The 27,055-nt window shown below is 38.4% G+C and overlaps 1 protein-coding gene across 1 annotated transcript in view; it reads right to left on the bottom strand.

The window, feature by feature from the left end:
• Positions 1-27,055, bottom strand: part of ATRNL1 (attractin like 1) — a 541,498-nt gene that overhangs the window by 363,015 nt on the left and 151,428 nt on the right. Inside the window, 1 exon segment of the mRNA XM_069797060.1 lies at positions 2,085-2,178. Within this exon segment, the coding sequence (XP_069653161.1) occupies positions 2,085-2,178 (94 nt within the window).

Raw genomic sequence — 27,055 nt, 5'->3', positions numbered from 1 at the left:
ATGTGTTGTCATAAACTAGATAGTCTACGTAGCCTTTTTTTTTAATTTTTTTTTTTTTTAAAAGACCAGAGTTAGGAAAGGATTTAAGAGCAGAAATTCAATTTTTATGCTAATATTTGTGCCTATGAACCCAACAGATGTGAAGCTCACAATCCGAAATGTGATCACAGCCAAAAACAATTTGAAAATTGCTCTGCAGAGTTTATTCCATCCAAAAGAAACCATTTGGAATACCAAATGCTTTAACACCATAGCTTGCCCTGTGTAAGCCTTTGGTCTATGTAAGAATCTAGGAAGGGGAATGTATTACATGTGCAAAACCTGGGATTTTCAGTCTGAAATTGCAATTTTAAGTTTACTTTTGAAAAGTCAAAATTCAGATCTCCATTTTCTCCATTTAGTGGAATTGTTGTAACTCTTCACCAGCACAGGAAAATCCACCACCAGGAAACCTTTTCTCTTCTAGTTCAGTAAATGGGATAAAAGAACCTTTTATGACAGACAAACTCAGGACAGCAGACTGATATGGCTGAGCAGCACAACCGACCATAGGAGACAAAAGTTCCAAATCAGAGTGGAGAAAACAATGATGAAACAGACACAAGACAAATGGAAAGCAATACCAAAATAGGTATGTGAAATACAGACTGGGGAAAAGCTCTATAAAGAGTGCCTTAGGCTAAATGGTAGTTGCTGGAGGACAAGAATTATGAACAAACTGTTTCCTGTAGTTCCAGTGTTATGATGTACAGAGGAGTGGATTTCTGTGCCCCCTCACCCCATTCTTTGTAAATAGGTAGAATGGCATCAACGTATGTCCATAGCGCACTGGTAATCAAACCACTCGTTAACATCTAGAACTGATTAAGTGTTTGGACATAAAAAGAGGAAAAAATAACTTCTCAGTTAAGACTTAATTCAGAGTTTAAAGATATTATCACTCTGCAGCTTTTGTCATGATAAAAATTCATAATTTAGTCCTAATCGTGGCTTCCCATCTCAGCCTGAGAGCCTCCAATGAGCTAGACTAAAGGTCCTAGCGGTACTACTGAAACTGTACCTGCCAGCACAGCTCTTTCTCACGAATATACACATAGCCTCTGCAGCAGATATTTTTGTTTCTTGACTATTTATCAAGCAAAGCATTAAGGGTAGGATTCAAGCCAGTTTATTAGGTGTATCAAAGGTGAATTCACAAATCCTGTGAAAGAATATGCCTTGTGGCAGGCAGAACATAACCTTCTGGCACTTCTCCCTGCTGGAGAGGAGTAAGCTGTATTTATGCCTTTTCCCCGGTTCCAACCAACACTGCTAAGACAATTTTGGGGCCAGATACTATTGAAAATAAATATAACTGTGAAAAGAATAAGGTTCCTATTGGATAATGCAGTGTACAGGAGAGAATGAACTGAAACATGTTTAAATATACAGCTATTCATAGTTGACTTTAATGTGTTATTTCTCCTACTTGACAAGTTACTCCACTTCAGTAGCTCTTCATTCTTAGTCCTCCCATTTGTTATGCTTTATCTTAAGCTGCGAGCTCTTCCTCTAAACAAACCCAATAAGCTATTCCAGTACAAAACAAGATACACTAATTGTACTTTCCATGACAGGTCTACACATTCCTCTGTTCTATATTTAATAATAAGGGAAAATGTCTAAAATGTGCACCTTAATGTGTTTCTAAAACTCTAAAAATCTAATCACTGTAGATTCTGATCAAGATATGTGACAAATGTACTGAATATAATTACCAATTTCACAGATATTTTTTATTTACTGTAATTTTAAAAAAATCCTAAAAAAAGGGAAGACAACTACATGTAATTCTCCAGTGACTTCTTTTTATGGGATACTTTTTAAAATCTGTAGTGTCTGCAAAGTATTATTAATATTTGTGATGTAATTCTTTAACAAAAGACTAATATTGAAATTTCCTAAGAAATGTAGGGAACACTAGATTCATCACTAAAACATTGTCAGGTCAATCACAAAATCCAAGAACAAAAGCAAAACAAAACCAGGAAAAAGTGATTAGGCATGAATTGCAATAACTTTGAGCTACATTTAATTGTACTCACAGTTGACACTGGTCTCCTTTGATTCCCTTAGTTGTGCAGAAACATTTTCCTGTTTGCATGTGACAAATATTTGCATGTCCACTGCACGTGCAAGCTATAAAATCAAGAAGGAAAAGTGAGATTTCATCATCCATATTTTACTTTATAACTAAAAGAATTTTCATGGATTTTAATACTTCGTCCTGAACACATTTCCTACAAGCTGTATTAAAAAAAATATATATGTATTACTACTCAAATTATAAGCTTCTTTGAGGAACATTTCACTAGCACATAATTTAGTTTATTTTCTGTAGAGTTAAGAACTATGCATGTGTCATCTGGGGCTCTGCTCCACACCTTAACAGAAGTTTGAGAATAGCCATTAAAGTCTACCATTTCAATGTGCAATACAGGAAATTACTAACAATACATCTTTTCTATACAAGCTGAAATTCTGACCAATGGCAAAAGCAATGGCAAAACTCCATTAGTTTCAAATATCTAATTAAAGAAAGTATTATTGCAGATGTTTGGTAAAATGTCTAATATAATTGGAACTCTTGCTTTTGACAAAAGCTAACAAAAAGAAAACTTTGAAACCATTTGAACAAAGGCGGAGTTAATACTACAATTATGGTCCACAGCAAGAATATTCCAGAAGCAAAAAACAGGCACCTTGAAAAGCTCGTGAAATTTGAACTGGAGGAGAATCACAGAAACATCATCATCACTCCTATTTAAACTCAGTGCCTAAAGTAAATCTCTCCACAGTGGTCTGCTCACTGCCACTCTTGCTGCCTGATTGATTCTCACCTCAAAACAAACCTTCTTGTTCCCAATTCCTGAGCTTTCTTTTTGCTTCTCCCTCCCACGTTTATATGAATGGCTACCTTGTTTAGACAGGCCTCCCTCTTTTCTAACCAAAGCTTAATAACTTCCCTCTGGTAAATGTGTCAATAAGTTCCCACCTCATACTGGAATAACTACCTGCTAATATTCACACTACATTTAAAGTCTTTATTTAATACAAAATAACTCTGAACCTACCTCGATGTTCATACTATGCTTTCGCTGAAGTTTTATCTTAGTCATAATTAAAAGACTTAATAGGTGGGCTCCTGCCTGGGAACAGATATGATACTAAGTGGTGACCTGTATATAATAAAAGTTTATTTTCCCCTTTATAATCCTAACATTGAATTTCTATCAGAGGGATTGAGTTTTAATGTTCCTATTCTACTGATAAGGAATAACACACAAGGAATACTTCTGTGACAGTGTCCCATACCATACACACTCTAACCTCTCTGCCCCAGCCTAAGACAAATAGGGAAAAAGGTAATATAACAGCCAGACTAGAACCACAATTAAACCTAAGATATTATTGACAGACTACTTCCAAGTCAGGTATTCTATGGTTTGTTCAGCCTTCAGAACTTGTTAAATAGACAGCTGAAGCGGAAGGAGCAATTCTTACTAAAGAGGTATGTACTAGAGATTCAAACTGTCTGCAAGAAACACATACCAGCAATTCCTACGCAGCATACAGTTATGCTTGACATTCTTCTCTTTCATAATACGGCTTGTAACAACATTTCTGAAAAACACCTACAGTTACCACAGAGTGCTAAATTTTGTAATTTTGCTATGATCTTGACACTCTACAATAAATGTTCATTGAAGTGCTGCTACTATATAATCACTTATGTTTTCCTAAATCCATTCACGATTTCCCCTCTACATTTATGGAATGATTATTTAGGCACTTTAAACTGGAAAAGCCTCTTCTCAAAAGTTAATTTTAAATGTGTAAATCTTTGCTATACTTTCAGTGAAAAACAAAAGAATATATTCTTAACAGCTTATTCAGCTTATGGTTAAATGCACTTAACAGTGATGCACCATTACAAGACAGCACAAAAGTTATAAAGGAGCTAAAAGGCTGAATTCCAAATCATATTCCAAAAGCTATCAATATATTGACAAATACAGAATCTATTGCCAACCAACCTTAATTTTTACTCCCATAGTTATTGCTCACTTTAATAGGAAGATCACAAATGTGAAAGTAGACTTCCTTTACTTGAGTAGCTTTTATTTAGTAGAAGTATTTAAACACTAAGTTATAAAAGCCTTTGGACACTATGCATCTTTATCATCTTCTTGAAGAAACAAATGGGGGGGGTAAGATGGATTACACAGTAAAAGTAACAGACGTAGCCATATGAGACTTTGTGGAAGGGCAAAACCATTTCCTTTGGCAGCTCAGACATGACTTGTATACCCAGTCCATGGAATTACTGGTAAATCAAACTTCTCAGTACCATTTATCCCCAGGGACATCTAAATCAAATCAACACCTATATAGTGCACTTTACTGTACTATATGCTTACTCACACAGCAATCCACAGATGAACTCCTCTCCAATCAACCAGATATCTCCTTCCATTTAAACTGCACCAAATTTTAGTCACTGCACTCTGTCTTTGGAGTTTCCTGGATTTATACTGGAAAATCATTAAATAACATAAACATTTGATGGTATTTTCCCATGGACTCACGTCTAAATTTTAACCTGTGTGTATTCATAGCACACACAAATACAGGATACATTCATAGTTTGGTCTCTCTCAACAAAAACACCACCATGGCTGCTCTACCTCACCTGCATTTTCACAACAGATATGAAGCTTCAATAGCGCTAAGATCAGTATGGTTGGAAAAGGAGAAGAAAAGAGTTCAGAAGACTCAGAACCTTGTCTTTTGGATTCCTCGTCAATGAAAAAGCTGATTCTGACAAGTCTAGCAGCTCGTTTTCTTCTACTAAAAGATGAAGAGAAATTACTCTCATTGATCAAGTTGCTAGTAATTTAACTGTTCCCTGGACGATACCTTGAAAAAGGACATCAAGAGCTAATCACTTCTGCATTATTTTAAAAATCTCATCTGGACAAATTTTATTTAACAGCAGTGAATATGCATATTTTAATTAATCTCAGGCTTGCAAGTCTGTGATGAAAAATGGATTCCTAACCAATCTGTGGACCTCTATCTGGGGAGAAACTCAAAAAACAAAATACATATCAGCCATCCCTGCTGTTACTGAAGCAAATGTGAATATATGTTATCAAAGAAATGCAACAGCAGAAGCAGGACGGTATTAGAGTACATTCAGTGGAAAAAATTTTAGATGCCATTATCTTTGTGCCTCACTGCAGGTTTTTTCCATTGGCCTATTTCCGAATAACACAAAAGAAATTACAAGCTTTGAATATGAAGTATGTTTACTAATGAATAAACTGCAACTTAAAGCTACCTTTGATTGCAAAAAAACAGAAGATTTACATTCTTCAGTTACCTCAATATTTCCATATTTTCTTTAATATTTTCTACTTGTTTTTCTCTGCTTAACCATTCTCAGTGAATGGTTTCTCTTCTTATAGTACTATAAGTAGACAGTTAAAACTGTAGCTAGAGTAGTATCCTTTGCAGTCTAATGCTAGTAGAAATATGTTAAATCTTGGAATCGGCTTTAAAAGCATATTTTGTACCAATCATTCTCAGCTGGTAGAAGTCAGCACAAGAGAAGCAATTTATATTTTCCCTTTTTTTTTTTTTTTTTTTTTTTTTGAGGTCCCACCCCTCTCCACCCCCATACATTTGTTTTCAAGGAATCAGGCTTAAGTTCCAGCAGCAGCCACTGCAGCTAAAGCCTATATTAAGTAACTTCGTTTTTCTTCCAAAAAAAGAACAGTTATTATCTTTAATGTTGATCTAAAGAAATGCTTAACATGATTTTTCTTTGTAAGAACACCCTAAAGCTAAAGGAAAAGGAAATAAGAGTTAAGAGTTAAAACAAAAGCTATGCTTAATACTTCACATTTTAAATGCTTCTCTCTTTTTCTGCTTCCCCCCTCCCCCTCCCCGTATTTAATAAAAGCTTTAAGAGTTTGAGTAGAACTGCATGGTGGTAAGCAGAGATTTTGGACTGAAAATCCCAGGCTCAGACTACTTAATGCTAGGTGGTGGGAGGTTCACATTATCGCTTTTGATTTTCTGGGCCTGTCTCCCCCATCTTCATTAACATATACGAGACACCGTCAAGGAAAATTTCTGAGATCTCATTTTTGTACTTCAGTGTTCTCCTACCACATTGTCTTTTCTGTGGCTGTGTATGAAGTTTGGTAAGCCATCCCACTGAGATTCTCAGCCAGTAAAGACAGTTTCAGCTTCTGCACCACTCAAGCGCATTTTACCAAGTTTCAGCATCTTTTAACTGATTTTTCTCCCATTTAGTTTCCATATCCTTCAGTGTGGATTTTTGATAGACACTATTCTTTCACATATCCAGTTAGGCACAGTGTGAATCTTTTGCACTGTCGCATCCCTCAAGTGATATTAGGTTGACAGCAACATATTCTTTATCATGATTATGCTTTAAATAATGTCCAATTCTTAAGATGAATTATTTTATTTGGGACACTGACAGTGGGCTTAAAATTAGAGGATGAAGCATTTGAAAATTAGAGGGTTAAGACAAATTAAATATAAGCAGAAACAGTCTTTATGCTTTTGGCTAGGGATATTGCATCCCTAACAGAAAGATAGAAACAAATAGAAAGATAACAACACTTACAAGCCCAGTAGGGAAAGATTCTCTAAACCTGATTTTTTTAAAATTTAAAATATACTCTTCATTTTTGGTTTTTTTTTTTAAGAACTCTCGAGTCAATTTTTGGTCCTATCCTCAAAAAAACCACACCACCAGCATAGAAAACTAGCCTCACCAATGCCATTATACCTTTTGCTGAGTACTGCCATATGAACAATAGTACAAGGCTGTTAGAGACATGATTGTCTACAGGGTACATCAGATTCAGATTCTACTGCTGTGTGACATATTCCAGCACTCATAGCAGCATAATACTCAAACATTTTCAAGAGGTTACAATGACACTAATCCTCTCTCAAATCTTCCCTGACAGTCATCAATGCAGAGAATAGCTTGAAATCCTGCTTTAACTTTATAGCAAGTTTAATATACAATAACATCCTAACAGTCTTATTAAATTCTGTTCACATTCTCTGTTTCCTCCTAATTTAAGTACTCATATTCAGTATTCAAAATTCAGAAATGAATGTCTGCAAATCAACTCGTTAAAATGAAATATACAGAATATACAATTCTGCATCCCGAAACACTACCGACTTTAAATAATAACAGTAAGTTAATTCCAGGAGATGTATTTGCAATGAGATAATCACACCTCTAGGATACAACAGGGATTGATAGTATATCATGGCTCCTTTTCCCTCATGGGAAAGTAGTACATCTGTCATTCTCTATTTCATAATTCACACAGTGCTAACAGTTTTTATTATAAGGACAAGCTTAAGTCTCAAAATAAATGCCAGCTTCTGCTGGATTTCACAACCTTCTATTAGGCAAGAATTATCATTAGCCTTACACCTTCCAAAATAAATTGCAGTACATAGAACACAGAAAAACTTGTTACCAATGCTCATAGTTCACTCAAAGATACAAGAAGAGATGGGAATTAGAATTGTCACAATTTTGTGTGTGAAAAGCTCAGGCACAGAATATAGACAGATATATTTTAATTCAAAATACATTGTACAACTCTGATAGAGACTTTATTTCATGTTGCAGATTCCTGCCCAAACACATGTACATTCTTTAAATCAACTTTCAAAATCTATATAAATTATATGACATGTATATTTTTAAAAAATCATATCAGCTACAAAAATTCTTCTTGCAAGTAAGACAGGAAGCTTTAGATGCAGTATTTTGGAACGATTCATTCACCCCCATCATGACTAAGAAACATGAGGTAAGGTCACAAAACTATATAAACTGCCTCCAGGTTGAGCTTTATTAATGAGTTCTGATCACTTTTATGTTCTAGGTATAGATACATCTTAAAAATTCAATCCTCTGAAGATGCTGGAAACAATCCCTTAGATTGACTGGCAACATTTAAAGTTAATGTCTCATTAACATCAAGTATTTTAGCACAGATAATGAGTGAACTTTTGTAACAAATCTCCCAGTTATCCCCCTCCTACCATGTTTTGGTTTGTACCATACTCCATGTCCATGAACTTAATTTCACAGAAGATGGCCACAGGACCACAAAGGTGATTAAGGGACTGGAGCATCTGTCATATTGAGCTGGCATTCAGCCTAGAGAAGTCTCAGGGAGATCTTATTGACATGTATAAATACCTGATGGGAGGGAATAAGACTCTTAGCTGTGACCACTGACCGAAGAAGAGGCAATGGCCACAAATGAAAACACAGGAAATTCCATGAAAATACACTTTTTTACTGTGAGGGCGACCTATTGCACTGCTGTAGGTGCACATGTACTCTGTGCTGCACCTTTGGATAGAAACAGTGAGTTCAGCCGAACTCCAAGAGTCTTCCCATACCACTGTATGCACTCATCTCCAACCTAGGTTTATATTATGCACACATGCTTTTGTTTAAAGAGTTATTTTAAATACTTAACTACCACACAAACATTTTACCAATTATTAAACATTTTAAATAACCTATAGCTTACAATAAAAAACCTGCCTAAAATATAGAATTTTTAACCTATTTTTGTCACGTTATTTTTACATATTAAAGAGAAATGATGACATCAGAGCTTTAAAAACAACAAAAAAACCCCCTACCCTGCAATATTAATTCTATTTTTAGGGAAATAGCAGTTCAGAGTACTCTTTTGTACAACATGCAGATTTTAAGTGGAACAGAAAGATTATATGAAAACAATACAATCCAGTACAGTAAATCTATGCTGCAAAATCACAACCCTATAGAATTTATTAAATGATAAATCCACAGCATGATTGATTCTGAGTTGCTAGCTCAGCATATAAATGTTCTTGCTGATGCTGACAACAAAAGAATACCCATCACTATTTCCATGAAGCATGCATTTTAGACAATTGAATTTAAAAACACTTATTGCTTAGCCCCCATCTCCAACTTATAGTTGGCAAAAGCAATTTTTCTCTCAAACAGAGCTCACTACAAATGGTACTTTAGCTTAATGTGTTTGCTTACTTCAAAAATTACTAAACCAGTAGCTGCACATGGGTAATTCCTTTAAGACACCTTGCTAGTTTTTTTTAAAAGGAAAGCTATGACTATGCTTTAAATATTGAGGTTTACTACTTTGTTAATTTTGGTAACATGCAAAGCATAATTTCTATCAAAAAACATATACGTTACATCATAAAAAAGGAGGTACAGTCTTTCTCACAGCTAGACTAAGTAAGAAATAGCAAGTATAAACATATATTAAATATAACATTGTAATGCTCAATTTCACTATAAGTGTTCACTTATGTAATCCCTTAGTCTTCTTTTATGAGAACTGCCCTTCTGAGACAATTTTCTACATTAGTAATATTACAAAACTGTCTAGTCACTTATTTTTCTAGAAATGTATATTCAGCTGGAAGCCCCTGATACCCTTTTAGCATTCAACAATTACTTTTGTAGGAAATAGATGCATTCAACCTTTGAGACAGGCAACATAAAAGCAAACAGATGTGCCCAACAACACTTATGCAATATCACTAATTGAGTAGCATTAAAATTAAGCTAAATAAATTCTGTGAAGCAGGAATTCTCCAACCACCCAAATCATATATATATCATGTATATATCATTTAAATCAAGGTCAGCTATTCCCAATATTCATAAAAATTAGATAATCATTTTACCAGATCAATAACCGATATAAATTTGTTCTGGAAAAAGCAAGTATGCCCAATCACCCTGGCAGCCATTTTTTGTAAAACTGGACACTCCTTACATTGCAATTTTTTAAACACTTGTCTCAGACTGCAGCACAGCCTGCCCTCTGATCTTCTTTGGAATTTTAGAGGCTAACCTGGTGGTTACTGAAATGCTCTTGTCCTTAGTCACTTCCCATTCCAAAAGAGTAATTCACCTAAGCCTGAATACGATTTTAACTCTTTTCTGGAATTTATAGCCACAGCAAAACACAGACAAATTTTACTTGATTGTGACCTAAGCCTGCTGAGATCATTTGACCACTAGTAAGGCAATTACTTTTTTTCCTGAAAAGCAATACTGTGTCACATAGTCAAACAATCTGGAAATCACAAGTGATGTTTCTTTAGCTTTGTGGACTGATACGTACATTCCAGAAGTAGGACATTTATTCTAAAAATCCCAAAACAAATCTGGAAAACAACAAACAGGCTGATTTTCTGTTGCAGAAAACAAAATTTACTTTGGTTACACCAACACAATCCTATGGCAACCTTCTCCATTTAAAGGCTTATATTTATTCTTAAGCCATTTTTACACTAGTAAAATAGCTCTGCAGTGTTTGTATTTCATTATTTCTTCTGTTTAAAGCATTCATCCTGAAAAATTAACAGATTCTTTTTGTTTGTTTGTAATAAATACCTCTCAAGCAATCATACTAAATCTGTCTTTAATCATCAGTGACTAACATTACAAAGTCAGCTTAGAAAACCATAATTTTGTTTTATACAAGTAGATAATGAAAATGCAACACAGAAGATTAACACTGAAAGACAGGATATTTTTTCTTGTTATGAACTGAACAGAATCTTAAACAATTAACAGGAGTCTTGCTAAGCCTGAATCTTTCATGCCAATACTGAACTACAGTTCAGAATTTTTATAGCTTGCTCTTGGGATCATTCAGGAATAATGTCCATAGAGGACAGCACTTTCTACAGAAAAACTGTGCCAAAACAAAACTTTTCCATGAGAACTCAAGAACTACAGTAGCACCAATATAATTTTCTCCATGTTAATCTGCGTGAAAAACTGAAACTTTTACACTTACTTTGAACATGTAAAACTGAAAAATTCCAGGTGAGAACATTATTAAGAGCACTTTATTTGGAGATAGGTTTAACATGTCCTATCAGTTTCCTTTTCATTCCATCCACTTATTCTTTTCATTTTTAATTATAATATCATAGAATCATTGAATGGTTTGGGTTGGAAAGGACCATAAATATCACCTAGCTGCAACCCCCCTGCCATGTGCAGGGACACCTTCCACTAGACCAGGTCACTCAAAGCCCCATCCAGCCTGGCCTTGAACACTGCCAGGGATGGGGCAGCCACAGCTTCTCTGGGCAACCTGTTCCAGTGTCCTACCACTCTCACAGTGAAGAATTTCTTCCTTACCTGTAATCTAAATCTGCCCTCTTTCAGTTTAAAACTGTTACCCCTTGTCCTATCACTACACTCCCTGATAAAAAGTCCCTCCCCAGCTTTCCTGTAGCCCCTCTTTAGGTACTGGAAGGCTGCTACAAGGTCTCCCCAGAGCCTTCTCTTCTCCAGGCTGAACAACCCAAACTCTCTCAGCCTGTCTTCATAGGAGAGGTGCTCCAGCCCCCGATCATCTTCGTGGCCCTCCCCTGGACTTGTGCCAACAGGTTCATGTTCTTCTTATGTTGGGGGCCCCAGACCTGAACCCAGTACTCCAGGGGGGGTCTCATGAGAGCAGAGTAGAGGGGGAGAATCACCTCCCTCGACCTGCTAGCCACGCTTCTTTTGATGCAGCCCAGAACATGATTGGCTTTCTGGGCTGCGAGCACATATTGCTGGCTTGTATTCAGTTTTTTATCCACTAATACCCCCAAGTCCTTCTCCTCAGGGCTGCTCTCAATCCACTCATTGCCCAGCCTGTATTTGTGCTTGGGATTGCCCCAACCCATGTACAGGACCTTGCACTTGGCCTTGTTGAACTTCATGAGGTTCACACAGGCTCCACTCTTAAGCCTGTCAAGGTCCCTCTGGATGGCATCCCTTCCCTCCAGCGTGTCAACCACACTACACAGTTTGGTATTGTTGGCAAACTTGCTGAGGGTGCACTCAATCCTACTGTCCATGTCACCAGCAAAGATGTTAAACAGCGCCAGTCCCAATACCGACCCCTGAGGAACACCACTCGTCACTGGTCTCCACTTGGACATCGAGCTGTTGAACACAACTCTCTGAGTGCAACTGTCCAGCCAATTCCTTATCCACCAAGTGGTCCATCATCAAATCCATGTCTCTCCCATTTAAAGACAAGCATGTCGTGCAGGACAGTGTCAAATGCTTTGCACAAGTCCAGGTAGGTGACATCAGTTGCTCTTCCCTTATCCACCAATGCTGTAACCCCGTCATAGAAGGCTACCAAATTTATCAAGCATGATTTGCCGTTACTGAAGCCATGTTAGGTGTCACCAATCACCTCCTTATTTTCCATGTGCCTTAGCATAGTTTCCAGGAGGATCTGCTCCATGATCTTGCTGGGCACAGAGATGAGACTGACTGGCCTGTAGTTCCCTGGGTGTTCCTTTTTTCCCTTTTTAAAAATGAGGGTGATGTTTCCCCTTTTTCAGTCAATGGGACCTTCACCGGACTGCCACGACTTCTCAAATATGATGGATAGTGGCTTGGCCACTTCATCCACTAGTTCCCTCAGGACCCAACTATGCATCTCATCAGGTCCCATGGACTTGTGTACCTTCAAGTTCCTCAGATGGTCTCAAACCTGATCTTCTCCTATGGTGGGTGGTTCTTCATTCTTCCAGTCCCTGCCTTTGCCTTCTGCCACATGGGCGGCGTGGCTGGAGCACTTGGAGGTTAAGACAGACGCAAAAATGTTGTTGGGTACCTCAGCCTTCTCCATGTCCTGGGTAATCAGGTCTCCCCTTTCCTTCCGGAGAGGGCCCACATTTTCCCTAGTCTTCCTTTTATCACTGATGTACCTATAGAAGATTTTCTTGTTGCTCTTGATGCCCCCAGCCAGATTTAATTCTATAGAGGCTTTGGCCTTCCTAACCTGATCCCTGGCTGCTCGGACAATTTCTCTGTATTCCTCCCAGGCTACCTGTCCTTGCTTTCACCTTCTGTAGGCTTGGTTTTTGTGTCTGAGTTTGTCCAGTAGCTCTTTGTTCATCCATGCAGCCCTCCTGGCGTTTTTGCCTGACTTCCTCTTTGTTGAGATGCATTGCTCCTGAGCTTGGAGGAGGTGATCCTTGAACATTACCCAGCTTTCTTGGGCCCCTCTTGCCCCCAGGATTTTATCCCATGATACTCTACCAAACAGATCCCTGAAGAGTCCAAAGCCTGCTCTCCTGAAGTCCAGGCTAGCAAGCTTGCTGTGCACCCTCCTCGCTGCCCTAAGGATCTTGAACTCTACCGTTTCATGGTCACTGCAGCCAAGGCTGACCTTGAGCTTCACATTCCCCACCAGCCCCTCCTTGGTGCTGAGAACAAGGTCCAGCACAGCACCTCTCCTCGCTGGCCTGTCACTTGGAGAAGGAAGTTGTCATCAATGCATTCCAGGAACCTCCTGGATTGCTTATGCCCTGCTGTATTGTCCCTCCATCAGAGATCGGGGTCACTGAAGTCCCCCATGAGGACCAGGGCTTGTGAATGTGAGGCTGCTCCTATCTGTCTATAGAGGGCCTCATCCACTCAGTCTTCCTGGTCAGGCAGCCTGTAGCAGATACCCACTCTGTCACCTGGCCCTGCCCTCCCCTTAATCCTGACCCATAAGCTCTCGGTTGGCTCCTCATCCAGCCCCAGGTGGAGGGCTGCGCACTCCAGCTGGTCATTGACATGGAGGGTGACACCCTCTCCTTGTCTCCTCTGCCTGTCCTTCTTAAAAAGCCTGTATCCTTCCATTGCAACACTCCAGTCATAGGAGCCATCCCACCATGTCTCTGTGATGCCAATAAGATCATGGCCCTGCAGGCATGCACGTCCCTAACTCCTCCTGTTTATTCCCCATGTTACGTGCGTTTGCATAGAGGCAAACTTAAGCTGGGTCCCCAATGAAGCTGACTTACTGGCTCGAGTGGCTGGAATTCCTTTGTGCTGCTCTTCAGGTCCTCTCCTGCTGACCTGTGATCTCTCTCCGGGCTCTGGGCATCTGTTGCTGCCACTGACCTCAAACTGGTAGGAGTGAGATGGATTGAGGTTCCCCTCCCGCAGCAACTTTAGTTTAAAGCCCTCTTCACCAGCTTGGCCTATGACTGAAGATGCTCTTTCCCTTTTCTGACAGATGTACCCCATCAGCCCCCAGGAGACCAGGTTTCTCGAAGCGAGTCCCATGGTCTAAGTAGGGACTACCAAACTGCTGGCTGTAGCACCAGTCCTGTAACCATTTGTTGATTTGCCAGTTTTGACTAGCCCTTTCAAACCCCTTCCCTTTGACCAGGAGAATTGTTGAAAAACTACCTGCGCTCCAGAGTCCCTTACTGCCATTCCCAGGGCTCTGTAATCCTTCCTGATACTCCTCAGACCGCTCCTGGCTGTATCACTTGTGCCCACGTGAAACAACACCAGTGAATAATAGTTGGTGGACTGTACGAGGTTGGTAGTCTCCTGGTGACATCCCCGATATGAGCCCTCGGTAAGCAGCACACCTCTTAAACAGTGTGTCAGGTCAGCAGATGGGTGCCTCCATACTTCTCAGAAGAGAGTCGCCTACAACTATCACCCATCACCTTTTCTTAGTTGTGCTCGTTGTTATACAGGGAGCAGATCAGGCTGCCTCACTCAGCTCCAGCATCTCTCCTGATGTGACAGGTCTTTCCTCTTCAGTCTGCAGAGTGGTCAAGTGGTTCTGCAAGGGCATGTCAGCCTTTGGGAGAAGTCTCTTCCTCCTGCAGGTCCTTGCCCTTGCAAGCTTCCATTCTTCTGCATTATTGGCCTTCTCTTCTGTGTGTGCCAGTGGGAGAGTTTTTGGCCGTTTGGCCGTGGACTGTGGGTCCAGTGCAGACTGTGCCTGGAACCAGCTATCTGACTCCTCCTCAGCCTCCCTGGTGTTGCGCAGCCTTCTCATGGCCTCCTGCAGCTCAGCCACCTGTGGCCAGAGGTCCTCCGCCTGGGCCCACCTTCTGCAGGCAGCTCTGCTGCCCGTCCCTGCCCCAGGAGAAAGGTCCGAAGAGATGCCCTCGCACACAAACTGCTGTGCCGTGCCCTGTTCGCCATGCTCCTGCTCACTGGCATTCCCCAGGCCTGCCTTTTGTGGGAGCGGCCGCCATTACTCCTGGCCCACCCAGGCCTCCTTACCCGCTCTCCCTCATGAGAGCTGCCGGCTCCTGGCGGGTCCCCGCGCTCCCCTGGGGTTTCCCCATCTCAGGAAAAGCCCCTGGACGCCACGATCCTCCGCTCCGCTGCGGAATGCGCCAGCACTGGAGCTGATCACCTCAGCCAGTGATGTGTTATTAAAGAAATAAATAGCCTACAAATTTTACAGTGGGTTAAGCTGCAGGTTGTGCGAGGTCACGTCACAACCTAAACTCTAGATCTGAGGTATGGTACAGTTCTTTAAGCATGCAAGCATTTAATGACACGTTTCTTTCACATGCCTACGAGTTAAAAAAATTATTCCTTAAATTACTGTTAGTTTTCTTGTTTGTGAAGAGGTTTCTCACATGAAAACATAAGGTAAAATTAGAATTACTTAAAAAAAGAAGTAATTTCAGATCTGGCAGACTAAAACCTTTACCAGGTTTAGTTAAAACTAAAAAAGTGGGGTTTGTTTTTTTGGTTGGTTGGTTTTTTTAAAGCAAAAATACAAACTGATAATTTTGGATGCATATTATCTTTGCATGTCTAATCTGAGATGTGTTTAAGACAACTTTTTCGGACACCAAAGGCTTAGCACATTTTTTTAAATTGTGTCTTTTTAAATTTTCTTGAAAAAGACAGCAGCTTCTCTACTGGCTATTTTGAAAATTTTGGCCAAAAACCTCGTTTCATCAAAAGGCTGCCATTTTTTTCCCCCCTCTCTCTAAAAAGAATGTATAACTTCCTAAATTATAACTGAAAAAAATAAATCAAAGATTATTATATAAGGCAGTATGAAAAGGAAAACAGTTTAAAACCACTCAGTAGCTATTCATAGCGGCTTTAAATGTCAAAAAAAAAAATACAGTCTAAGCGGAAAAACAACTGAAATCAACAACTGGTGATTGCAACTATTTGTGTCTATTTGGTCATTCAGAGTAAAAGCCAGAAGAAGAGAAATGCCTTACACAATTTATCAGACAAAAATGCCACAAAATGTAAAGAAGTCAGCAAATCATTTCCCTGTGTTAGCCATTAGGAGGTAAAAAATACGACTGATTTTTAATGCATTCAACTGTGAGTGAAAGTTTTTTTCCCCTTAAATAACTAATGTGGTCTGCCATTGTAATGTATTGCATTTACCACTCAGAAAATGAAGGCAAAATCAACTGCAATCAAACAGAAATGCCATTACAAGAGGTTTTTTGAGAATCTTCATTCTACCAGTTGGAAAGTGAGTTGCATGATGCCTCAAAAGCTATTTTCTCAACAGCCTGTAGGGGGTTTCCAACACCCCTTAGGGAGAGGGATGACCCTTTCAATGCAAAATGACTACTTCTTGACTCTTCTGTCCTGGTTGCATATTCACATGTAGGGATTCAAACAGGTAACTCCACACTGGGAGGTTCTGCCATACCCCTCTGATCTATGTGCAGTCTCTGATCTAATTTAAACTGATGGGTACATAACCAAATTAAAAAAAAAAAAAAAAAAAAAAAAAAAAGATGTTACATGTCGAATTTACCAGCTGTCAGGAAACATATTTGTGGGATTTTCCTGGGGAAGGATTACGGACAGAGATGCTGGAATTTCTGACTGACTGCAGATGTCTCTGCAATCAAAACTATGAGAATTATGGGAAGTTGTGAGTAGTTGCAGTAACAAGAGAGAATGAGAGCTTCTCAGCACCTAGAAACGTCTAGAAGGGTAGATTTGGAAATCACAAACACATGAAATGGCTACCTTTTTTTTTTTTATTTCTACCATATTTGGGACAAGAAGACTCTGGCTGTAGTCAAATGCTTATTTGAGGATCAAGTAACAGTGATTTAAGGAAATGTCATCTTCAACTTAAAAGTACCAACCCTCCGTCAGAGGCTGGCATCTTCTCAGCCCAGACAGAGTAGCTATGTGAGCTCTTGACATCTCTTTCAACACAACGTAAAATATGTCTGCTTATAAGAGGCACACAAAATCACTATATTTCCTGGACAGCTGGAAGTTTCTAAATCATGCCCTATCTCCTCTGGGAACATCTTTTGGAAACCAATGACTTGACAAATTTCATTAGGAAGGTGAACATATCGATACACAGCTCAGCACATCAAATACATTTTATAAATATTCCTTATTCCATAAAATAGATTTATAGTATGTAAACCTGAAAAACACAAAAATTAGAATGCACAACTCATTCATCATTGCCAAAAACTACGTTATACAATAACATGCAGGAGGACTTGATCACCAATATCAGTGAAAGCAACAGAATTGTCATTAATCCTTGTAAAAAGGTAAAATAAGCAGAGAGATAAAGGAATATAATATAAATCAAAATGCTGTATCTCTTCAATATCTATAAAAGTAATAAGTGATGATCAATTTAAGGATGCCTGAATTCTTAGTTCTCAGGCTAAGGTGCTGAATAAGCACAAAATGCCAGCTATCTAAACAGATTAAGAGAGTACAAGTTGTTACTATTCTTTTTACTATTTCAGATATTTTTGTTGCATAATAGACCTAAAAAAAAGTTCAGATTAAGTTTATTAAATATGCAGTATTGACTGTACATTTGTAAAATTTCAGAAATAGGTATGCCTTCTTTTATTTTTCTTTTTTAAAAAGCTACCTTGTTCTCACTCCACTTGCTTAAATTAGAATCAACTTTGCTGGATGGTGAAGTTACATTTATGCAAAGCAACATACTGTAGCAATTTGGCTTAAGGAACAAAGCTATAATTGATAAAGTGTGTTACCAGGCATATAGCTACACAATTACATTGTGGTTGTTCAAGGTGGAAAGAAAACTTTGTTATGTAAGGAAAAATCTCCTTCAAAGGAGTCAAAAAGACACTTCAACTAACTTATTTTAATCATCTTTGAGAATAAAAAAGAGTTTTAATGGTCAGGAACTGCAAGACTGTGTTGAACTTATTAACTTCTGATTATGTTGATAATCAAAAAAATATTATGTAGTTTGAATGGGACGTTATGCCTCCTTGGACAGCTGACTCTAATTGACCAAAAGGATATTTCATGCCATATAAGGTCATGCTCAGCAATAAAAATTTAGGGGTGGGAGTGGTGCACGAATATAGGGGTCTGGGAGATAGCCATCACTCTGAGACTAGCTGGGCATCGGTCCACTTCAGGGAAGATGCTGAGCGACTGCCTTCACTTGGTTTGGTTCCTCCCCACCCTCCCAACATTTTTCCTGCCCTTGTTACACTGTCTTTATCTCAACCCATGAGTTTTCTTGGTTTTGGTCTTCCTGTTCTCTCTCCATCCCACTGTGGGGGAGCAGGGAGGGAGCAAGTGGCTGAGTGGTGTTTAGCTGCTGGTCGGGGTCAACCCACCACCCTGTCAGCACGAACACCAGCTTTTTCCATAGCAATCCTAAACTGATGCTTGAACCAGTACTCTCCCATGCTTGCTGTTCTCAAAATCAGACCCCTCCGCAATGAACGCACATGTCCTGATTTAGTAAGTAAAATCAAATTTAGAGATTCAAGCAATAGCTTAAAATGGTTGTGCTTGACAGGAGGCTTATAAAAGTCTTCTGTATGCAATCAAGGAAAATCATCAAAAAGATTAAATACACCAAACAGACATCCTGTCAAAACCTTATGAAATGCCACAGCCACCCAAATAATCTCTCTCTGGAGGTTAATCATGAGGAATGTTACATTCAACAGTTGTTTCTTCTTTTTTTTTCCCCATAAAATTACAGATACCTAAACAGAGCTTGACAATGACACTTTCCTTGAAGTGTAACTCCAGGTGCTTCATCTAGGATTATTCTGATTATAAGTAGGTTATGGAATACAAATGTATCTATAAAAAGATTCCTAGTTTTAGTTGAGTTTTTGCTTTTAATTTACAATTAATTATGCTAGAAATCATACTTTATAATACAGGTCTAATCTACAACAAAGCAAAAAGAAAATTATATGTATACACAACAATTAATAGCATACTGAAAAGTTTGCTTAGCACATTCTGCTTGGCAGCCAAAAAATAACTGGAACAGTAATTTGTTAAAGATGTCTTTTTCCAAGTTCCTCAACTAACTTTTTCTTATGGCAACCCACTTTTCTTCTGCTTTAGTAGCACAGGACTTATTTGAAATACATCCTGATTGGAGTGAATTTAATTTAAGTTCATAATTAAGCCCAAGTACAAGCATTTTATTCACTCAGTACTCACATTATCTTGAACACTGTTCAATAAGCAGCATTCACTAAAGGAAGGAAAATAAATTTTCAAATCACTTTGGGGGAAAAAGGTCTTCTTAAAGAAAAGAGTGCTTATTCTAACTATTCTAACAATGTCTCTGAAAAAAGTAATATGAAGCTTCTCTTGAATACCTTATTGTGCTATGATCTCTTTTCTTTATATTTCATATGTGCTAAGCCCTCTACCTAGTACTAAAAACAAATTCCAGCATTTTAGTTAATATTAAGTGTTTCTATTCTATAACAAGGTATTGTATAAAAATGAGCAATTGGTGTCTTTATCTCTATTCAACACTTTAAAGAAAAAAAAACAAAACAAAACAACAACAACAACAACAACAACAAAAACACCACCACTACTGCAAAATGGGATTTCTTGACAGACCCCTCATTCGTCGAAACTTGTTATTACTTTGTATAGGATAAACAAAACCATGGGGTTTGTTGGAATTTAGCATCACATGCGAGCTTTTCTTCTTCTGAATAATCTTAAATTGCAGCTTCTTATCACAGTTTTACTATGAACTTGTGACCTACTGTTTCTCAGAAACCAAGGTACAAGACAAACAGTGAGTTGATTTTTTTTTTAATTTAGTTCCATATTCTAGTGCTTGAAGACAGTATGAAGCATACTGTGCTCTTTTTCCACTGATCTCCAACATCTATCCATTTTTATGTAAAACGTCTTTATTCATGTAGACTTCTGGGGTCTGTATCATAAGCCTCCAGTCCACTGAATATCTGTTATTTATGTGAATAACCACAAAGTTTCTGGACTAAAAGACGCTTTTGGTTTTTAACTACACTGAATTGGTCACTGTGAAAAGAAGGCTTCTAGAACATAATATTTAACCCAATATAAAATTTCCTCTAAAATTTTAGACATCTAAAGGTGGAATGCCTGAACCCACGATCTTTAATGCATCAGTGAGTTCCATAAATGCCGTTCTCTACATGCTAGACATTAAAACTGCTAAACTGAAAAACTGTATAAAAACCTTGTATCCCAAATTACCATGTCATTCTCTAAGAGAGTCAAAACTTCCATCAATTCACGTTCATTCCTAATTCTACTTTAGGAAGATGCAGCAGAAAATGCTTTTGCTGCTGTTTATACTGCTAGTTGAGGATACTGTATTCCTTTATGCTTTCTACCTTTCTGTTAGTTTTTCCTGCAGATGACAGTTAAAAGCTCTTTGTCCTCTTTCTTAGTTCTACCTTATATAGGACTTGAGGCCTCCAAATGTAAGATTTTGGACGAGAAACCTTTTCAAAACAGAATTCCCCTGTAGAAGACCAAATTTACAGCTGTCTACAACAGTAGTAGAATTCACCCACTTACCTTTTTTTCTGATATGAAGTTAAACACCGAATATCACTCTAACATTTCTATTAAAAACTAATAAACCAAACTCTAAATAGTGATAGAGCTTATTTTTTGCCCTTCTCATTAGTTTCACAACAGTGTGGGTGCTGTTCTCTATGGACAATGCTGGACAAAAGCATCCAAACTCCAGGCATTGTGGCACAGGCAGAGTCAGGATGAAATGTACAGGAACAAACATTTTGAAGAGTAAAGTATCATTGCAAACAGGGGTGGAAATTGCCTTCCAGGTAGTGGCATTGATCCCCACAAGGACTTTCTAGCCCTCAGTATCATGCTTGTGCTAAATGTAGCACCAAGCCCCTATCCACATGACACCAGAGGAGAAGGTTAGCTTCAGCTAAGTGCTAAAAACAACAACAAAAAACAAAACAAAACACAAAATACCCCAAACAAACAAAAAACCAACCAAACAAACAAAAAAAAAACAGGTGTAAGAAAGCTACAGGGTCCTGTTTTCTGACTTCTATTAGTACTAACTGGACTCATGCAACTGAGCACATCACGTTCCCCATTTCAAAAATTTAGATAGAGGAATCATTTAAAAAATGCAGAAAATTGTGGGGGTTTTAAAAGTCTCTTAGAAATTATTTATACACCATTTATTACAAAACTAAATGTTGTACTCCAGCTTGGTTCTAATTTACCTGACTTCAATAAGCAATTTTATATGACTGCCAGACTCAATGGGAGGAATGATTGATGATTGCTTGAGAGCCAAAATTTAGATGTTCTAGTTCAAATTTCTACTTTCTTCGTATAATCATTTTATATAGAAATGCATTAAGTTATATTAATTTGGACTGTGAACATCCATCTTTTGTTTCTAAATAATACAGGATATGAGCAAAACATCAGGTCATTGCTCACTGAAGTTTAATAGCTAAGAACAGCAGCTTTTGTGCTCTTAAAACCAACCATTACTACAGGCTCATAAAAACATGCTTCTGGACACGTCACCACTTCATGGTCATAGCAGCAGAAAAAATTAATGCAAATAAAATAAAGAAATGAATACACTAGTTAAACTAGCTATATTTTTAAAATTTTGTTCTAACTGCAAGCATATAATTTTCTAGAGGTTACAAAAAACGATCAATTAATTCTCTAACATGTAGCTTTATGGAGCTCAAGTATTTTTTGTTTCCTTGCTTATCACAGCCTATAATAATTCCTATATATTTTCATCAAAATGACAGTCTGTATGACTGTTCCCCACAGAGAACTGCTATTAACAGATGTTGGAAGTGATGCCAGTGATGGGTATCATAGGCTGGGAAAGCTTCAAGGGCAGGTTACCAAATGAGATTTCAGTACAAAGGCATTAGGCTTCCAGCTCTGGAAGTTTGACAGTTTGGAAGTTTGGGAGTTTGACACAGAAATTCCCCAAAGGGCAAATTTCATCTGCTGTGATGGTTTAGTCTATGCTGACTAAGGAAATGCAGTTTTGAATCAACTGATTGTCAGGGTGGAAACAACCCTGGGTGCACTAATCATGAAATTCTTATGCAAAAGGGGGATAGTCCTTCCAGCACCTTGATCTTAAACAAAATTAACTGCAGTTCATGTGCTCTTAGCTGATCTTAGTGCTGGCCTTATATATGGATATAGTCTAAGCATGCTATGCACAGAATTCAGGCAATGTGCCCAGAATGCCCCATTTCAGAGTACAAAATCAGTTTAGGCAATAGCTGCTTTGATGGTTAGTTCATCAAGAACAGTAGCTAGGTGCATGAAGGTAAAAACTATTCGATGCCTCAGTCTTCTGGGAAAAGCTTATTTACTCATAGATTCAAAAGCATCTGGTTCACTTAGGTCAGGTCTAAAAGCATGTGCAAAAAACAGCGATACAACTATAAAGACTTATAAAGGCACAAAAGAAAGATTACAGGGCTATAAAAATTAGCACAAGCATTTATGCTAAGAATTGTAATGAATAATCAGGGAAGGAGGTTTTGTTGTGGATTAGGGTTTTGGGGGCTTTTTTTTTGTTTGGGGGTTTGGAGCTTGGGGTTTTTTGGCTCTCTTGTTCTCTTTGATTTGAGCACATAACGTTTGACAGAGCTGAACATCAGTCATCAAATGCTCTTTTGGATCTCACAGTATGAGGTCAATACTGTGATCCTCTAACAGCTATTAGCTGAGAGTCCATCTAGCATTTACAACTTTTCAGCCCACTGAATGTGTTTTGGGGACAAAAGCTTTGCCACGCGTCCAGCTGTTTAACAAGTCCAGAACCTAGCAAATGAGAAAAAAAAAACAAGAAAAGGCAACTTGAACTCTACACAGAAACACACTGGTTGCCAGACCTCAAAATAACGGTGTAAATAACTTCCTTAGAAGCTTATCATGTAAATGAGAGAATGCACTTGCATTAGATTTGGATCTTGAAACGCCTTAGTGCTAAAATGCTTCATGCTACACCCCAGGGAAAGCATGGATAACTGTAGTGTAACAAGGTATGAGGAATCCAAGCACTGGATCAACCCTTCCACAGTATGAGTCAGGGCAAAACTGATGGAATTCCCGAGCTACTCACAGATAGCAGCATGTCTCCTCCCTATCTAGCTGTGTTAATTCCACTTTGCAAAGGACACAGAATTAGACAGAAGTGGGTGAAACAATGTAAAGAGCATTTTACTGAAGCAGAAAAGTAATTATTGTACGAAGTTTCACAGGCTATTTGTATAACACGTGTAGGTTTTGCATGCATTTCTAAGGAAATATAGAATCATAAAACATTACAGTGAATAGAGTAAAAAAAAAAAGTTACAGCTAGGAAAAAATAGCATGAATACTCATAGCAGTTGAGGTCAACTTGTAATGAACCCTCTAAACCAAAAAAAAAATTACTTGGATCAAGGTATTATGAGACACTATTCCAACTCTGCACTGAAGATCTTCAACCAGCCAATGAATATGAAGGCAATGGAGAGATCCCTTGTAAATCACTGTTTAAACACTTGACAAGACAGGAACTTAGTGGTAACTTAAATATAAATTTGAAGAATTCTTGCAAGCTTTACAGAGATAGGCGTTACCCTCCCTTAGGACTAATGTGTGGAACCAAAATGTGATGAGCCTAAATCTACTACACAAATCTATTACAGGTGCTGTATTCCTGTAAAATAACAGGACATGAAGCATAGAAGTTTTGGAATGTCTGGTCTTTAATGCCTTAGTATGTGGCACTGTTTTCAAATCACAGAGTGGCTGAGGTTGGAAGGGAGCCCTGGAGATCATCTGGTCCAACCCCTCTGCTCAGGTGGGGCCACCTAGAGCCGGTAACCCAGGACCATATCCAAAATCCTTGTGAGTATCTCCAAGGAGGGAGGCTCCATATCTCTGGGCAATCTCCTCTAGTGCTCAGTCACGCCCACAGTAAAAAAAAAAAAAAAAGCACACACTACAACAGCATTTTCAAAAGCAGACTATGAATTTCATCTAAAACAAAACAATTATCACTTACTTTCCTACTGCTCAGACTGCTGGTATGAACTACCTCCAACAACTAGAAATGACTAGAATAATGACTAGAATACTTAAGCATGTTGTTAAAGAGAACAAATCCCTCAATTGTACAGCTGTTTTGTGACAGCCCTGAAAAGTAACCAATAGACACTGGTCAGTGGTGGGACTTTCCTGACAGACAGAATCTTCAATTCCCATTTTAGCTGAAAACATTCACAAAGGCCAGGATTGCTGCAGAATCTGTTTGCAAAGTTCTAAATCACAACAGAATAAAACGATTTCAGGTTACTGACAAAAACTCCCTTGATGAAGTTTTAAATGTAAGATTTTATTTCTCCTTCCAAAAACAACTACTCGGGTCAACAGCATCTGCCTAGTTTTGCCATTTCAAGAAGCATCATACAGTTGCTAATACTATGATATATATTAGTCTCTGAGTGTTTTGAGACTAAAACTCAAATATAAAGTCATTGTGCTTTGATATTTACTAAATAAAATGATTCTTAGGGAAATACTTTTTTCTACTTTTAAGTTTACTGCTGTAAATACAGCCATAAAGTATTTATATTCAGAATATTTAGGTTGATACTTCCCTACACCTGACCTATGCAATCCCAAATTACAGGTAATTTAAAAGTTATGTAGTGATAGTGTTGAAGTGAAAAATTAAGACTGCTGCTTTCTGTTTCCTCATTGTTTGTATAACTTTTTGAAACCTAGAAAAATAAGTCTAAAGGGAAATTACCAGGTACCTTTCTATCAACTAAGTAGACAACAGCATATTTTAGTTCAAAAAAGAAACTGAACATTAAATTGCTTTCCTTGTCACGCTATCAACTTTTTCCTTTAGAAAAGACAGGTTGCTTTCTGTAACGTGTGAAATTATGTAATTTGCTGTATTACAATTTAATATACAAATACTGTGCACTGTGTATGTATACACACACACATATATATATGTGTGTGTATATACATTCTAAGAGTATGGCTGGGGAGCAAACAGAAAGACTGCCTGTTTACATTGTTCTGGGCACTATGGGTTACGCTGGACTCTCTAGAGGGGAGAGGAAACTGCCTCTTCCCGGATGCAAATGAAAATTACAAGCTTTACAAAAACTATTGGGAGCAGCAGGCAGGATTGAGAGAGAAAATGACAAAAAGCAGATAACCTGAAGCAGGAGTAGAAACTAGGAGACGTTTCAGAAAAGAACAGGCCTATCTATATCAAAGAGCAGAATCGAATCAAACTGGAAGAGAGGTAGAAAAGACACTTTCCTAAGATCTAGCGTGGATCGTATGGAGTCTGATTCAGCTTGGACACAGCAAGAGTGTTGAATTGGAAAGAAAACTGGGAATTGAGGACACCCACCTTGAAATTATTTGGTAGCACAAGGTAGATCTGTTTCCAATTGGTTTTCTTTAATACACCTCCCCTAGTTTTCCACAGATTATCTTGTTCAAGTTGATGTTTGTGTTCTAATAAATCAGACTACAGATTACTTCAAAGTAATTGTGGGGTTTCTTAGATGTGCTGCCTACAAAAAAACCCCACTGTAATGCACATGTACTCCTTGTAAATGAAACTGATTCCCCCCCTCCCCCCCCAAATATCTTCCACACTGATTGCCCTTTGCACTCTGTAGGAACAGGGCTCTGATCTCAATGGTGCCCATGGTAGCTTTTAAAAGTATTTCTTTTGGAGAGACAGGGAAGGATATCAGTATCAGTTCCTCCATAGACTGTCGTGACAAAAATGCGTTACAAAGGTTGCTATTGCTGAATACGTAAAAACGTTAGAAACAGTGCCAGAGAAAAACGATCTATAAATCTACCCAGCAGATCTACTGTTAGTAGATCTGACATCTTTCAAAGTTAGAGAGAATCTAAAAACCAAGGACACCATTTTCAATTAGCTGCCATGATGACTTTAACATCCTTCTCATATATCTCTTTCATAGACACTAGAAGCAATGACTGCTGCCGTCCTCAGCTCCTTCTCTCAAAACCCCCATGTCTCAGATGTCAGCTACTCAGCAGAATAATCACATTCTTTGAGCAGCAAGATTTGAACAGCATGGATTTTCCTCCCTCTGTTACTGAAGATGTATCTTAGATATCAACTAATAAGTTTTATTTTTTCTTCTTTTAGCCAACAGAAATAATCACAACTATATCTAGGCAACTATTTTATTGCTGGGGTCAATTTCACCTAAGTCAAGGTACCTTAAAGCTAGTCTAACAACAGTCTTTTATTGATGCTTATCTTTTGTCCTGGTTTCAGCTGGGATGTAGTTAACTGTCTTCCTAGTAGCTGATACAGTGCTATGTTTTGAGTTCAGTATGTGAAGAATGTTGATAACCCTGATGTTTTCAGTTGTTGCTCAGTAGTATTTAGACTATAGTCAAGGATTTTCAGCTTCTCATGCCCAGCCAGGGCACCTGACCCAAACTGGCCAACAGTGTATTCCATACCATGTGACGTCCCATCTAGTTTAGGAACTGGGAAGTGGGGGGGCAGGGATTCGCCGCTCGGGGACTGGCTGGGTGTCGGTCGGCGGGTGGTGAGCAATTGCCCTGCACATCATTTGTACATTTCAATCCTTTTATTACTACTGTTGTCATTTTATTAGTGTTATCATTATCATTATTAGTTTCTTCTTTTCTGTTCTATTAAATTGTTCTTATCTCAACCCAGGAGTTTTACTTCTTTTCCTGATTTTCTCCCCCATCCCACTGGATGGGGGGGGAGTGAGTGAGCGGCTGCGTGGTGCT

Source organism: Haliaeetus albicilla, chromosome 11, assembly GCF_947461875.1.
Source record: "Haliaeetus albicilla chromosome 11, bHalAlb1.1, whole genome shotgun sequence".
In the NCBI taxonomy this organism is placed as follows: Eukaryota; Metazoa; Chordata; class Aves; order Accipitriformes; family Accipitridae; genus Haliaeetus; species Haliaeetus albicilla.
Note: the sequence above shows the minus strand (reverse complement) of the source record. Positions and strands in the feature narration are given on the sequence as shown.